Below are 16,523 nucleotides of genomic sequence, written 5' to 3'. Positions count from 1 at the left end.
GACACACGAGTGAACTCGCCACGAAGGCTTATCCTTGTAAGCACAATCAATAACACAAGCAAGAACAAGAATAACACGATCAAAACGGTATTGACCACGAGGTGGGGTCTCACAAACTGATGAACGGCGACACTATTCGATGACAAAATGAATCTAAGCAAAACTCAAACCCTAATGTAGCGACTGATGTTGAATAAAAAAGAGTATTAGGGCATGCAAGTGCCCTGGACGCGCCCCTAATGAGCTCCAACGCGATACACGGGGCAATAGCCCAACAGACAGTGTCGCAACACCAAAACATAATCTAGACGCTGACTTGTTGCAACAATTCCCGTCGACTCCGGATGTATTTTAAGTCAAAACCAGTTTGGTTGGTTAGCTTATCTCCTTAGCTTTCCAGCCATAATAAGCCTGACCTAATCAGAGTTCAAATGCGTCCTGGGCATCTATTTTAGTGCAGACTGGTCCTGGCGCCCGAGATGGAATCACAATTCAGTTGGACTAGATCTCCTTTCTGTTGTAGTCGTCCTTGCTTCTCCTACTTGACACCTGGGCCTTTCTCAAGTCTTGGACTGGATCTCCTTCCTGTTGTAGCCTTTGCTTCTCCTCCTTGACACCTTGGCCTTTCCCAAGTCCTTGCTGGTCCTCTTCAAGGTTTCCAATCAACAAAACATGCATGGTCCCAAGTGTAAGCTCTAAAACACAATTGACTAGGTTAGAACGAACCTCGAGATTTAGCTATCGTGCACGTGAGTGTGTTATCGGTCCATGCATTGTATGTATAGAAGTGATGTTCTCATCATCCTCCCCCTCTTGAATTCAAGTCGTCCTCGACTCGAGCTCCTCTTCCTCACCCATATATGGCTTTAAATCTGAAATGTTAAAGGTGTGACTAACCCCAAAATCTGGAGTTAACTCAGTGTATATGCATTATCATTGATCTTTGCAAGAACTTTATAAGGACCAACAACACGTGACATGAATTTAGACTTCCTCAAATCATTAAACCTATGCTTTCTCAAATGAACCCACTCTAGGCTGTCAGTCGTCGCACACTCCCATTCGTTGTGCCTCTTCCTCTTGTCCTCCAGGACTCCCCTCTTGTGGCTCATCCTCACATCCGTCGTGCCACCAGGCCAGAACCTAGGCCGCCGCCGCTCCAGGTCTAGACCGTCCTCCCGGTCGCCTGCCTAGTCGACCCACCCCCTGTCCTCCAGGACTCCATCCTCTCGTGGCTCATCCTCACATCCGCCGCGCCACCAGGCCAGAACCTAGGACGCTGTCGCTCCAAGCCCAGACCATCCTCCCGCCCGCCTGCCTAGTTGGCCCACCCCCTGTCCTCTGGGCCGCCGCTGCGCCGCCTCTCTAACAGTGCAACATGCACCGCGTCTGGTCACTAGTGCTCTAGAGGATGGCCAACAACGTCAGCATCTATGTTGTTCTGCATATATTGAGTTTTGATAGTGGACAACACGCCTTGCTCGTTTGCTGGTATATCTAAAAGTACGGTATATTGAAATTTTCCTATGTTGTTTAAAACTACGTGTTTAGCGTCGATCTGGGCACCAATCACTGCGAGGTGTACTGGCGTTAGTGCTCTCCGCGGAGGCGCGGACGGTCCACGGACTAAGATCGGACGGTCCGCGACCTGTGGCAGGAGCGGGTTCTTCTCTGCGCCGAGTCGGACTGTCCGCACCTGGTGGTCGAATGGTCAGCGTGTGCGTAGAGGCGGCGAAGTTCGGCAACAGCACCTGGATCTGGCTCCTAGGAGGGACCCCGTCAGGGAGAAGAGATCCTAGGATTTGTCTTAGGATCGACATACCAGCCGAGACGCCTACAGACGATGTAGAGTCGAAGAGAGGTGAAGAAGACTATGTTGTTGTTTACTCCTAGGACAAAAAGTAAAGGAACGAAAGATATATTGATTTGATTCGATTGTTGGTTCTTCAATCGGCTGTACCCCTTCAAATATATAAGGAGAGGTTTAGACTCGTTTCTAGGCATCCTCCAACAACTCCCATGATTTAGAGGGATAAACACGTGTGGAGATAGAAGTTAATCCATCTGATCTGATCTAATCGCGGACTGGCCGCTCCTAAGGGCAGACCGTCCGGGCTTTAGGGCCAGATCGTCCGACCGTGTACAGTGTCACAAACGATGCTCAACGCTACGTTTAAACTTCGTTTAAAATATTTAAAAGTCAAAAATCCATCCATGAGTGTTTCAGCGTTTTGTCATTTTAATAACCTTATAGGAAAGATGATGCATCTTGAATTCACTAACACATTCATCCTCATCAGAAATAGGATTTAATGATGTGTAATACCCGGCGAACCAAAGACTGTGCTTGTGCATAGACGAAAGGGGCGCTTGTGAACAAACAACTCGAGAAGCCACGATACATGGTGCACCCGAAGAAAACCACTAAAAGCTCTTTGCTGTGAGTACTCGAGGGAAGCCACCTGAAGATCACCAGGATAGGCGGCACCCAAAGGATTGAGTTGTTTCATTGGCTTATCACCAACACTACAGTAAAATAACAAACATCCGACGGTCAGCTTATATCCGACGGCTGCCTACGAGGCCGTCGGACATAAGCTTATGTCCGACGGCCACCACTGGCTCTCGGAAATAGTGAGTTATGTCCGACGGCTACGCTGCCAGCCGTCGGACATAAGCTTACGTCCGACGGCCGAGTCCATAACCGTCGGACATAAGGCGTTTTAACGCGGATCCGACCCCGCGCGCCGTTTCATTTTCACGCGCGCTACCTTCTCTCTGCCCGCGCGTCGCCGCCGCCGCCGTCTGAAATCAGCCGCCCCGTCGCCCATTGCCCTGCCGCCATTGCCCCGCCGCCGCCCACAGCCCCGTCGCCGCCTCGCCCGCCGTCGACGGCCGCCGCCGGTCGCCCCGTCGCACACACCGGTGCACCCCGTTCGCCGGCCGCCGCCGCCCCGTGCTCCGCCCGCCGGCCCCGTGCGCCCATCGCCGTCCGGCTCCCCACGCCCGCTAAGTGAGTATACTTAACATTGTTTATTAGAATTGTATGTATTAATGTATTTGATTAGAATTGTATGTATGAATGTATTTGATTGTTTAGTTTGTTATGTCCGACGGCCAAAATTTGATTACGTAATTAAATTAGCTTGTTTTAGTTTATTTAGTGGTGCTTTAGATAATTTAAATTTTTAATTTCCGAGAGTAATTATTATGCCCTCGGAAATAAGGTCATTTTATACGATTTATCATCCATAACAATGTTATTTCGTATGTAATATTGTATTGTGGTTTATTAGTTTAATTATTTAATAATGCACGATGATTCTAGTTAATCATAGTGTATCGTAGTGTGAACAAACGAAACCTAGGCGTCACCCGTTTCGGCCTAACACACCTTACAAGCGACGCATGTGAGGTATGTTGGGCCGGAATTGTCCCTTTATTGGACAGCCTCGGGGTGACCGACAGAGTCCGTGTTTATGACAAAAGCATGTGCTCCTGCTTAGTATCGGTAGCATAACCCCTCTGTTCTCCAATTGCACCATTTTTAGGCGTGCGATTGGAGAACAGTGGGGTTATGCTGCCGAAATTTCGCACGACCACATGTCTTGTCATAAACACGGGCTCGTCGGTCACTCCTGGGTGGGTTTAGGACCTATCCTTTCCTACAGATGTAGGGGCGTGATTTCTTCGTAAAAATGGATGGTTCGTGCATTACTTTTCTAATTAAGTTAACGTCTCGTATCTAGTATGGAGGAGAATCGTCGATGGATGTATGAAGGTTGGAAGAAAAGAGGTGCTCTATCAAGTGAGTGGGTTGCCAAGACTGATGCTTTTCTCGACCATGCTTTTGCTCGGTCAGAGACTGGAACCGATGTTAGGTGCCCTTGTAGCAAGTGTTGGAACATTAATTTCCTTGACAGGAGGACTATGTCGATACATATTTGCAAGAACGGTTATATGCCAGGCTATGAGGTGTGGGTGCACCACGGTGAGGACCCACCTCCTCGTATTGTATCGGAAGTTCAGTCACATGAAGAGGAGGACTACGATAGGATGGAAGAGATGCTTGACGATGTATGCCATGAGCTTCTAACCGTCGATTCGGAGAACCCCGGTCAACCCACCGAGTTTGAGGATCCAGCTACACCTGAGGTTCAGAAGTTCTTCGAGCTCCTTAAAGCTGCCGAAGAGCCGTTGCATGAGCACACAAAAGTGACCGTCCTTGTATTTGTGACTCGACTTATGGCTATTAAGTCTAAGTTTGCATTCTCAAACAACTGTTACAAGGAGCTTTTGAACTTGATCAGTGATGTACTTCCGGAGAATCACAAGATGCCAAAGGACATGTATCAGTCTAAAAAGTTGTTATCTGGCCTCGGTATGGACTACGGAAAAATCGATGTCTGTGAAAATAATTGTATGCTTTTCTGGAAGGAGACCGCGGGTGAGAAGAAGTGTACTGTATGTGGTGAGCGTAGATTCGTTGAGGTTGAAAACGACGATGGTTTGACCGTGACTACGAAGATTGCACGTAAGCAGCTTCGTTACATGCCTCTCATACCTCGGTTGAAACGTTTGTTCATCTCCAAGAATACAACCAGACACATGAGGTGGCACAAAGAAGGGGTACGTGAGAATCCAAATGTCATGGTGCACCCAGCTGATACAGATGCATGGAAGGCACCAGATGCTTTTGATTCCAGCTTTGCTGATGAAGTGCAGAAACGGTACAAGTTGTCGGACGATGGATCATATGATATGAACGCTCGTTACGTGTTTGAGTATAACGCGAACGATGTCGTTGTAGATGCAATGTACTATGCACGAATTCAGGCTATAAAGGCATGGTACAGAGCAAATGCTGATGATCGACCGATGCCAAATACCAAGGCCGAGTGGTCATCAATTTACTTGACGGAGGAGCAATACCTAGAGGTAAACAGGTTGTTGCCTCTCATATCGCACGAAGCCATGTATTTGCTTGCTTTATTTAAAAAATTTCATGTAGGTGTCGGTGCCGTGGATGGCCACCCGATCAGACGGTTATCGGGTATTGTGCAGATGGTGGGCTTCCCCTGAGTTTCGTGCCATTTCCGAAAGGAACAGGGGAAACCGTGGGACTGAGTCGTTCCACAACTACGGCGGTGATGGTCATGTGCGCTTGGCTAAGCGAATGGTAAGTCACAGTTTGTCGTAACTTTTAATCACATAGAAATGTGTCATTATAACTTTTATGTATAGGAAGTCAAATCCGGCCGTACGCCCACGGATGTGGAGGTGTATATGCAAGAGCATAGGGGTTCTGATCCTCAGAATCCTGATGTGTTATGCACTCAGACGGCCACCGACCGTCTAGTAAGTTTTTGATACTCTATTATGTGTTTGATATTGTTTGCAAGGGCATAGGGGTTATGCACTTATATTTGATATTGTTTGCCTCCAGGCTTCGTATGGGCAGGAGATGGTTCAACGCCATGGGGAGGAGTACGATTGGAGGAGCCAGCCAATCGACCCTCAGGCAGCATATGCTAGCGCAGGAGGACAAGCCCATGGACAGTGAGATTATTTGATTTGGTTTTCAAAATTGTCATCATATGCTTGAGATTCAACTGAGCCATGAGTTACTATACTAAGTGCATGGTTCACTCTTGTAGGTTGGGTATTTTTGATTCTACGATTGATTCCAGAGAGCTGAGACGCCGTGGACGACAATCCACATCGTCGTCTTCACAGTCGTCCCGTTCACGATCAGCAGCCCATGAGATAGAGCTTGTAGTGTTGCGTCAACAGGCAGAGTACCATCAATCAGTCTTGAGGGAACAATTGGAGTACCAGAGGCAACAATCTGAATACCAGAGACAACAAGCCGAGTACCATAAGAAGAGGGACGAGTATTATGCAAGCCTCCAGGCCCAAAATCAAGCTCTTCTCTCGGTAAGTTGAAGTAACATTTTGTAGCTTATTTTGCAAAACACTTGATGTGTATCTTATTTGCTCAACAATGACTTGTATATAATTTGTAGCAACTAGCCCAACAAGCGGGCGTCCCGATGCCGACATATGGGATGCCGCCTCCGGACTTTGCACTGCCAATGCCAATGTTGGCGCCTCCACCTCCGCCTCCGCCTCCGTCACAATTCCCTATGGTATGTACACATATGCGTGTGTGACATGTTCATAGATGTCTTATGTGTTTAAATGAACAACTGAGTGGTTACTATTTCATGTGCTTGTGTTATAGGGATTTCAGAGACCACCCGCTTCAGTTGCCGCACCTGGAGATGGGTCTGGTCAAGACGACACAACACATTCGTGGGTGAACAATCTTTTCAACACGCATAGTCCAGCCGGAGGAGGTGGCGATGGATATGAGTGATAATGATGTAAAACACTTGTTGCAACCTTTCATGTGAAAGCCTATCCGTCGAATAATGTTCATTTTGGATTTTGGACAACTATGTTGATGTAAACACTTGTTGCAACCATTTGGAACTATGTCGCTATGTTAAATTTGTGAATGTGAATACTTATGTGATTATATTTGTGAATGTGTATACTTATGTGAGTATATTTGTGATTGTGAATGTGTATGAAATCTGTTTTGTATTTGCAAATGTCAGATTTTTTAAATTTCAGAATTTTGTGCAATTTCTGAAATATGTTATGTCCGACGGCTTATCGTAAGCCGTCGGACATAAGGTTTATGTTATGTCCGACGGCTTTAAACCGTCGGACATAAGGTATATGTTATGTCCGACGGCTTTAAACCGTCGGACATAACAGCAGTGGGCCCCAGGCGGCGGGTAAAACGGTTACCACAACTTACCTCCGACGGTCCGATGGGGCCGTCGGACATAACTTATGTCCGACGGCGGCCGTCGGACATAACGCTATTTCCGACGCCTTATCCTCGACGGCTTAAAACCGTCGGAGATAGGTTAATGCCGTCGGACATAACCTACCTCCGACGGTCTGAAGCTTATGTCCGACGGCTTCAGCCGTCGGAAATTCCTTCGTTTACTGTAGTGCAAGCTCTTCGGGGGCTATTGCCGATGACATGGACGTACTCAGGGTATCTCATCGATCGCATGCCATTCAATACATTCTTGATGGCTCGAATACAATGAAGGCAAGGCACATCAGAACCAGGCTATATGGCACCTGTGTGGCGGGGTAGGGGTTTCTCGATCAGATCAGTATGTTAGTACATAACAAGTTACAATCAACAACCCCTATAAATTAAACTCGATACCTGAAACAATATAAACCCCATGTCGTGTGCTACCCTTCCTTCTATTTTTCTTTGCATGATACACTGGTTTGTATTGCTGGAGTAAAAACTTACAACAATAGAGATATACTAGGTGAGTGCCCGTGCGTTGCAACGGGAACATATAATATCACAGTAATTTATGTACAAATATGTGTTATATTGTTAAGAGAAAAGGTTTCGTAATCTATTTGTGATTCTAGTGATAAGATGAAGAGCGAGAATTATGTCAGACCTGCACCAGCAACCACAACCTGCAACGGCTTACTGGGGCGTTCTCTGTTTCTAAAAAATGAAGAGAGTTGTCCAGCTTCCAAATAGTTTATTGTGCTTTCTAGTGGAGGTCTTGGAAAATCCTTGCAGACAACCTGCGGAAAAGGTAATCAAATATGATTTCACAAGAAGCACAGTGAGAACACGAAAAGAGTGAAAAACAAAAGGCTGAACCTGCAAGGCAGGATGTCTACGGTGTGATCTCCTTCCTTTATTCCTTGAGACAAGTTTTTTTCACGGCAAAGCTTGTATAGTGACTACTCGCAAAACATCTCTGAGGAGGAAGTTGCCCCGCAAAAGATCTTGCCTGGCTAGCTCCAGTAATATTCATAGATGACAGGCAACCAGCGTCCATTGTTGAGCAACTCTTGATAAAGTGGGGGTCAGCTCTACTTCAGCCAATAGGTACAGGCAGACTACTGCAAATTCAAGGAGCCATAAGACAACCCACAGCTATGAAGTCATTTCTCATATGGCATATGTATCGTGAGTAAATTAATCCAGGTTGGTAAATACCGATGAAGATATTCTAGGCTGAGAACAATTGATGGATTAACAACGAGGCGGAGAAACAAGAGACAATTGCATATTTAGGATTCCAAACATTGTGTTTCGCATCCAAAACATTTGCTTTACAAAAAGAGATACAAATATGGCGTTGCCTGGAACTTTTTCTAAACAAATTCGTAGCACCACCATCTCAGACTAAAAAAGAAGCATCTGCCCTCCCCTCTAGGCTCTACATTATCTCACCCGGTCGCTATGCCACAGTTTCTATCAGACAACCGAACCAAACCATCGCAGCCTACTCCATGCCAGTACCAGACCAGTTACAAATTCTCGATGCATTCAAAGCTTAAAAGCCCTACCAATTTCACTGGTCCCCGACCTCCGCCCCCGGTTGCCGCCCCCCAGCGTCCACCGCCCCCAGCGTACAACAGAAATGCAAATATATTGCACTGCGATATAAACAAAAATATGTAGCATCAGATATGGTCATAAGAAGAAAAGTGAAAACATGTATAGAAAAAGCATAGCACGAAGAAGGGTAGGGACACATATAGTACTCATTTTGCATGGCACATCTACTTCCATATTTGGGAGCAAGCAAATAGATGGTTTCATTGAAGATCTAGAGTATCAATTAAGCCCACCCTAGCAATCATGCAACAATCATGATGTTCATTGCTCCTAGAAGGGTCTGAACCAGGAGAGACTGCGAATAAATATGCCAGTCCAAACAATTAAAGGTGTTAACAACGATTTAAAAAATTAATAATAGAAAATATCCAGATTGTACGGATATGGTGGTGATGAATTAAAATTCAAGACACCCACAACAAATGGCAACAAGAAATTCAAACTGTAAGGCACATGATGGTGATAAAAAAATCAAGAGTAATCAAAAGAATAATTACCAATATTAACCAACTACTAAAAACTACCACCTATGTGTTGACAAACATAGGAATAAAATTATAACAGAAGGTAGTGAGAGACCTATTCTTCTCTTGTGAGGGCATCATTGTTAGCACGAAGCTCGACACACATTCCCATGGCGCAGTCATTGTATACATCCCAAAGTCCATCCTTAAGCATGGCATCAACAAGTGTGTCATGTCCAAAACGAGACCCTTTACTGCATTTGTAAGTAGCAGGTTTGTCAGACATAGCAGTCAGGATCTGTTTTAACCAAGAACATATATAGTTTCAATATAAAACAGGCCACTTTTGAATCACCTTGCTAACTGATGGTGAATGCTCAAATCACTAAAACCAGATGTAGAAAGTGTAATTTAAATAAGTAAGCAACTTTTATCTATGAAATAACTTAAGGTTGTTCTTTGGTTATGCACAAGCACCACTGGATGTATCAAAACAATACTTTCCATACCTAGCTTCGACAATGTACTTTGGGGCATTGGACAATATCATTGATACCCAGCTGAATTGATTGTGCAGTGAACATAGTAATTTTTCTTTGTTTTTACATCAAAAATTCACCAAACACTTCACACTTTGGGGTTAGCTGTTAGGTACACCGGACCAGAGCTGCCAAATCTGCCACTAAGCCAGACCGACCGTGTCTTGAGGCCACGAGTCAGTGAAAACCTACATGTTGTTTGCAGGCACCATGCATCCTGGTTACTCAGATATGCTAGTTTATGCGCCTGATGCATGGAGGCCTCCAACACAGCCATGACCATGAATGATGGGAGCAAAAAGGCTTGCTGCCTCCATTGTCCCCCCTCCCACATTGCCTTGTTTCCCTCTCCCTCGCTCTCTCTCTCTTTTCTTCTTTAATTTTGGTTGCTTTTCTGATCATCCGTAGCTTCAAAGGCGAACAACATGGTGCCAGTAGTGTGAAGCAATGCATGCACCAAATGTGTGGCGCGATGGAAACTGTACCCTTGTTAGACTGCTAGTTTTGTGTGTCGGCCACTAAGTGTTTCCTTGAAAAAAAATAAAAACAATGCTACCTTTTGAGATGAACAGGGGGGTTAGGCAAGCAATGCAGGCCGACCGGGCTGAAAAAAAATTCGGCTCCGTTTGGTTGGTAAGGCTTCCAGCAGACGCTTCTACGTCCTGCCAAACACTTTGGGAGAAGAAGTCGTTTCTTGGTGAGCAGCAGAGGAGCCAAGACCTCTCTTCAAGTGCACCTCTGGAACTGGAGCTGAAGCATCTGAAGAGGAGCTGTGCCTCATTTGTAGATGAAACAACACACAGATTACATACAGAGACAGGTGGATTTGCTCTTGCTCCCTTCAACATGTCTTGACTCTGACCATTGACTTCCAGCTTGATGAACCACGTTTTCTCCCTGCATCATCATACTGACTGTCTGAATATGCGTCCTTGAATACTTCCCTTTCACCACAAAACGGAGTAGACTACTTGCCTATCACTGTCAGCAAAGAGACAATTCTAAGGGCCGGTTTGGTAGTACTCTAGTTTGCCCAAAAACTTTAGCTCTGCCTTTTCCTAAAAAGCAGACAGTTGAAGCCATTTCGTAAATCATCTATCTCTTATCCTAGAGCTAGAGACATTTTCCTATATTGAAGTGTTAGAGTCAGAGCCAAAGCCGGTGAAGCTACTATTGATAGCTTCTTCTGCGTAGTATAAAAATGGCTCTTGCTTTTAGGTGCTTTTCGGAGGTAACCGTTTTAAAAAATAGTGCTTGGTAGAGCTTGCTTTTTTTCTATAGTGGCGGGCCCAGCATTATGAAACATGGGTATTTACAATTATTAAGGGGTAAAAAAATTAGCATGTATAATACTATATAAAGTCTTACAGTTTGATACGTATAATACCACACATATTACATATTTATATATCAACAATTTTATAACGCATTAAAATAGAGTCATAGATGAGCATAAGATTGATAAAAACTAAAACTATGTTTTATATTTATTTTTTGTATTGAAATCTTAGGTATTTAACGGGCTCTAAAGTGATGTAATGGAAGTAAGGCTCTGCTATTGATTCTACTCATCCATGGAAACTCAGCTGTTCCATAACGAGCTTGTAATGTACTTGAACCAATTCTAAAGTGATGTAAATAAGGCTATGCTATTGGTTTTCCTCATCCATGGAAAAACCTACAACTGTTCAGAACCAGTCAAGGCTCAAATTCAGATGTCATTCATTTGAACGATATCATCATGACACTTGACACAGGGCGCGCGGTCAACGCCACAAGTTTCAGTTTTTTTCCTTCACAAAATCTCCAGAACGCATTTGCATCATTGTACAATGATCGGGATTCATCGTTCGTGGAGCACTATCGTATCGTCATCCTCTGCAGATCTCGGTGAGCTCGTCGAGGCCGTCGGACTCGGACTCGACGGCGATCCTGGACGCGGACGACGACAGGAAGTGGAAGCCGGCGTCGCTGGCGCTCTTCCGGACGGAGGCCAGCTGCTAGGACCTCTTGCAGTAGGCGATGAGCCCTTGGACGGGGTTCTCCACCTCCGAGCTCGCGCTGCTGCTCCTCCTCAGCGTCGGCCCCACACCGCCGTCGGACGACCTGCTTGAGGTCCGGACCGACGAGGAGGCCGATGAGAAGGAGCACGAGGACGGCGACAGCGAGGGGACGGGGGACGTCTTGTTCGACGGAGAGTAGCGGACGATGACGCTGGAGAAGGAGTGCCTGTGCGCCCCGTGCTCGCGTTCCTTGCACCGCCCTGTAGCGGCAGCGGCGCGGCTGCTGCCACCGTGAGAGGCGACGCACCTGGTGTTCATTCTGGTCTGGGTGAACGGGTTCCATGTCCACGCCCTGAGGTGGCCGTGGCCATGGGCGGCGATCTCCTCCCGCGCGCCCCTCGTCGTCGCCGCGCCAAGAACGCTCTTCTCGTTAGCCGGGCTCCCCGGCCTGGCCGCGAACAAGATGGTCTTGAGGTACACCTTGGACGCCCTGAGCCGGAGGCCCAGGTTGAGCTGCCTCATGAACCGTAGCCTCCTGGACCACGACTTTCTCGGCGTCGCAGCGGCGTCCTCCGCCAGCGCCAGACCGTCCGCGTACTCCTGGAAGTACTCCTCGACGTTGAGCTCCCCGCTGGCGTAGCCGTAGTCGTAGCACGAGTTGGCCGACGACGCATTGCATGACTCGTACGGCGTCGCCGGGGCCGTGCTGCTGACGCCGCAGAACAGGAGCTCCCTTCCATCATTCGAGCGCGGACGTGGGGGCGAGGATTGCGGTGCGTAGCAGGGGAGGATGGCGGTCGCCGGCGGGGATCACGGTCGGGGGGCGAGGAAAGGGGATCACAGAGGCAGGGGCGGGCGTGAAGAGCAGAACCGTGCACCGTGGTGGCGGTTGCGCGACCGAGGAGAGGCGCTGGCAATAGATACTGGGCCGCACGTTGAAGAGGAGGGGCGCTGGGCTGCTGGGCCGCACGTCGAATTGCTGGGCTGCACGAACGCTAGACATAGGCGCTGGTATGAGATTTGTTTGATTAGTACCATACCGGCCACTGAAAGAGACGGAACGTGGCTTATAAACGTTGCTGTGGATCATCTGTTGCTCATTCTAACTCCTCCAGCTCTAGTGCCACACTGATGTAGTCTTTTTGCGCGGCTGCTTGGGTGATTTTGGAGGGTGTGTATGGCCTGCCTGTGGGGGCCCACATGTAGAGGTCCCACTGTTCAGAGGCAGAATGAATGTTGACAGAACATGTCAGAGGCAGAACGGCAGGCTACTATTGCAGCCTTAATAAGTAGTAGAGATTGTCTTCCTCTTTCATAAAGATGGTTTTCAGCTTCTATTAAATAGGTGATTTTGAGAAAAGCTTGTCCTTAATTATAAGCTGTTTTTCAGCTCCTCTCGCAACACAGGAACCAAAGTGGAACTAAAAATACTAGCTTCTAACTTTGTATCTACTGTTTTTTCCTGAAAATTTATTTTGCCAATTTTCTTTTTTAAAAATAAACAGATTTATGTTTCACTCGTGAAGCTGTTTTATGAAACTGAAGTGAAAAAACTACTTTAACAAGCCTGATCTCTGTGCCAACTGAAATGCGTGTTCCGTTAGAAAAGGGGCCCAACTTGTGAAGGGTAGACAAGAAAACCTGCCAAATTAAAACAGTTTTATGTGGCCCGTCGGCCGGAAGAAATGCAGAAAAGGCGGAAGAAAGCGATCGAATTAAAGCACCTTTGATTTGATTTGATAAAAAAGGAACCTTTGCTTTACGATGACCATGTTTATATATATTTTGTTGTTATTACATGGAACGAAGGTGGTGACGGGACAACAAGTAGCTAACTAAAATGAATACACGCGCGCAGCCATGCGCGAGAACGAAATGAAACAGCAGCAGCAGACCCACGACCTGAGGCGAGAGACATGGCCCTAGCTAGCCCCCTTCTGGTTCTCTCAGAGTAGATCTCATCGTCTTCATCCCTTTCGTATATAGCAGCTCGATTGGATCATGCGGGCGGGCAGGCAGGCGGGCGGGCGTGTGCTAGTACCGAGCAGGCACGCACGGCCTAGTTTATGATGTGACCCGGACCGGATGATACACATACATGCGTACGCATGTTCTGGGAGGGGGATTAATAATTTAGACTTCGCCGGCGCCGCCTTGGCTGCTGCTGCTTCTTCCTCCGGGGGGTGCTGCGCGTCGTCGCGGGCCTTGATGATAAGCTCCGCCGCCGTCGCAGGCGCCGCTGCGGTCAGCTTGGCGATGGTCACCACATGCTCGCCGGGCGCCTTGAAGTTGAAGGTGTTGCCGTCGTCCGCCGCCGCCGCCGCCTCCTTGGCAGCAGGCACCCTGGGCGTCGCGTTACGGTAGAGCGCGTACATGCCCATCTGGACGACGCCGAAGGTGAAGCCGAGCACGTTTGGCAGCTGATGGAAACAAACAAAGTTGCTGTTATTAGCAAAGCAGTGACGACTGACGAGGACGATCTCGATATTCCATCTGTTCCCTTGGAAAAAGAAGCAGGAGGACTCTACTTACGGCGACGTATTTGTCCTTGATGAGCAGGCCGTAGAGGAACCAGACGACGGCGCTGGCGGTGAGCGAGAAGGAGAGGGAGAAGGGCATGAACTCCACGCTCCGCGTGCGCACCACCTGGCGCTGCAGCAGCAGCAGCAGCCACGCGTATATACGAATGAAGATTATTAATTAAAAGAATAATGAAGCGCTTCTGAAATTAATTAAGGAATGTTTTTTACGCACGATGATGCTGAGCGGCGCGACGAAGACGCTGACGGAGAAGGCGACGCAGACCCAGCCGAGGACGACGACGCGGTGCGGCCCCGCGGAGAGCAGCAGCGTGAGGAGGAGGATGAGGCCGAACACGCCCACGTTGAGGAGGAGGAGGATCTTGGCCGTGAACAGCTGCACGCACGAACGCATGGGTGAGGTGAGGACGTACGAGCTTGCCACCAAAGGGGATCGAGGAGAGCGCGAGGAAACTCTATAATAATTAAACGACGGACCTTTGCCTTGTTGGGCGCGTAGAGGAGGTAGGTGGCGATGTAGAGGGTCTCGATGACGCAGCCGGCGGAGTTGATGGTGATGAGCAGGAACTCGTTGGACTTGAGCAGCGCGTAGTAGATCCACAGCATGGCGCTGAAGAGCGCCACCACGTACGGCACCGACTGGAACCCCTCCGTCGACTTGTTCCTGTAGATCCGGCAGAACGTCGGCCTGTGACACAGACAAACCACACGCGGTCAGATCATCGGTCAGCACGCGCGCGGCGGACATGGCTGGTGAGCTAGAGTCTCTAGAGAGATGATGATACAGAGAGGGACGCTATAGCTTACAGCGGGGCCAAGTACGTCATGAAGGAGATGATGTTGCCTGCAACCACAAACAGCACCAGCCGTATACGAGGAGACGTCAGACTGTGATCGATATGCTTTGTGAATTGTGATAACATGCAAGCACGTCGTACGTTGCAACTATCCTGGCTTCAATTAATTTCGATATATATAAAATACTGTACGTAATAACGGTGCTCTGTGATGTCACGCCACATTAGCTTGTTTAATCGTTTCATCGTTCTCTTTTTCTCTCTTAATTTGTAGTAGTAGTAGCTATCTCTACAATATATTGGGATATGGGTGGGGATAAGTTAAATACGTACGAAAGGATTAAGATGCTGCAACAAAAGCAACCATGTTCCGGAAAGAACACATGTTCCTAAATCCTACACCTACGACCTATAGTATTTAGCTCAGTAGTAGGGAGGGGGTCACGCACTACTAGAATCGCGTTCTTTGCCGAGTGTCTAAGACACTCGGCAAAAAACCTCTTCGCCGAGTATTTTCTTTTACCGAAGGTTTTTTGCGTGGCGCTCTGCAAAGTATTTGGTACTTGGCAAAGAGCAAAATTCCGGTAGTGACGAGGAGATCCATGGAAAGAATCACATACTATTCAAAATTAAATAACAAGAAGATTTCTTCCTTATGGATCTCCATGATCATTGGTCACCAAATTAGCAAAAACAAAAAAGGAACGACGACAGGAAGGAATGTAGAGAGTTTACCGAGGAGGCCGAAGGCGAAGGCCATGGGATGCTGTAGAGACAGGCCAGCCATTTGGAGACCTTTGCTTGATAATTTGGTACGTACGTACGAGCGTTTATGAGGAATATAATCTGTAGATTAGAAGAAGGCGATCGTGGCCAAGCAGGGATTTCTATGCCAAGCTTCTGAGTTCTGACCACTTGGTTCTCTCTTCTTCTCAGTGAGAGAACGAGAGAGAGAGGATCGGAGCGAGGCCGGCCGGTGACCGTGACAGCTTACTACTCTCCGAGTAGCTTGCCCCGATAAAAAGCTCGATGGTAGCAAGGACCATGGAGTGGGGTTTATATAGCGCTAGTAGATGCATGATAGTATCAGCTCGCTCCGATCCAGCCGAAAAGCTAGCTAGGCACACACAGGCTGCCTTCGTTATGGTGTGTGATGACCCCTGCTGGACACCAATAGCTAGCTAGCACACTCAACCATCTGATCAGCAGCAACAGCCAGATTGAATAAGCTATCTATCTACTAGCAAACAAGATAACCACCACCATGATATAAAGCCACTGCCATGATATGCATGCATGCACATCCTTTCGTTCTCGCAATCCCTTACTCACCGCACTGTTCTGTCACACAAAAAAAGGAAAAAAAAAATGCTGTGCGCAGCTAGCTAGCTCTAGCGCCGCCGCAAGCTGTTGTCCCAGGTATACTTTTAGTTAGGTAGGATCTAGCAGACATGCACGAAAGGTATAGGGTTTAGCCTTAGCTCTGCAGCGAACAAAAGGTCATCAGTCACATACGTCGTGACGACGACTTTTGTTTGCCGAAAACCAATGGACACTCGGCAAAGGATTTACCGAGTATCCGATAAAAAATACTCGACAAAAAAGCCGTTGCCATGTTTTTCAGGCTTTAAGCACTCGACAAAAATAACTGTGTCCGATGACGCGTTGCTAAGGGCGTATCGTCTCTTTTGAACAATTTTGTGACCGGTCCTT

General features: G+C 47.5%; 1 protein-coding gene and 1 pseudogene across 1 annotated transcript; both read right to left on the bottom strand.

Annotated features, from left to right (window-relative positions):
• Positions 1-10,991: 10,991 nt before the first annotated feature.
• LOC103649377 (probable membrane-associated kinase regulator 4) lies at positions 10,992-12,476 on the bottom strand (annotated as a pseudogene).
• A 730-nt stretch (positions 12,477-13,206) lies between these two features.
• LOC100194326 (sugars will eventually be exported transporter14a) lies at positions 13,207-15,815 on the bottom strand. Its single transcript, NM_001139364.1, has 6 exons — positions 15,546-15,815; positions 14,821-14,857; positions 14,491-14,701; positions 14,228-14,389; positions 14,006-14,125; positions 13,207-13,893 (listed from the first exon to the last, which is right to left on the bottom strand). Exons 1-6 carry the CDS (start codon positions 15,595-15,597, stop codon positions 13,441-13,443), a joined length of 1,035 nt encoding a protein of 344 aa, NP_001132836.1. The 5' UTR covers positions 15,598-15,815; the 3' UTR covers positions 13,207-13,440.
• Positions 15,816-16,523: the final 708 nt, after the last annotated feature.

Source organism: Zea mays, chromosome 2 (assembly GCF_902167145.1).
Source record: "Zea mays cultivar B73 chromosome 2, Zm-B73-REFERENCE-NAM-5.0, whole genome shotgun sequence".
Taxonomy (NCBI): Eukaryota; Viridiplantae; Streptophyta; class Magnoliopsida; order Poales; family Poaceae; genus Zea; species Zea mays.
The sequence above is the reverse complement of the archived record's forward strand: the minus strand, read 5'-3'. Positions and strand labels throughout refer to the sequence as shown.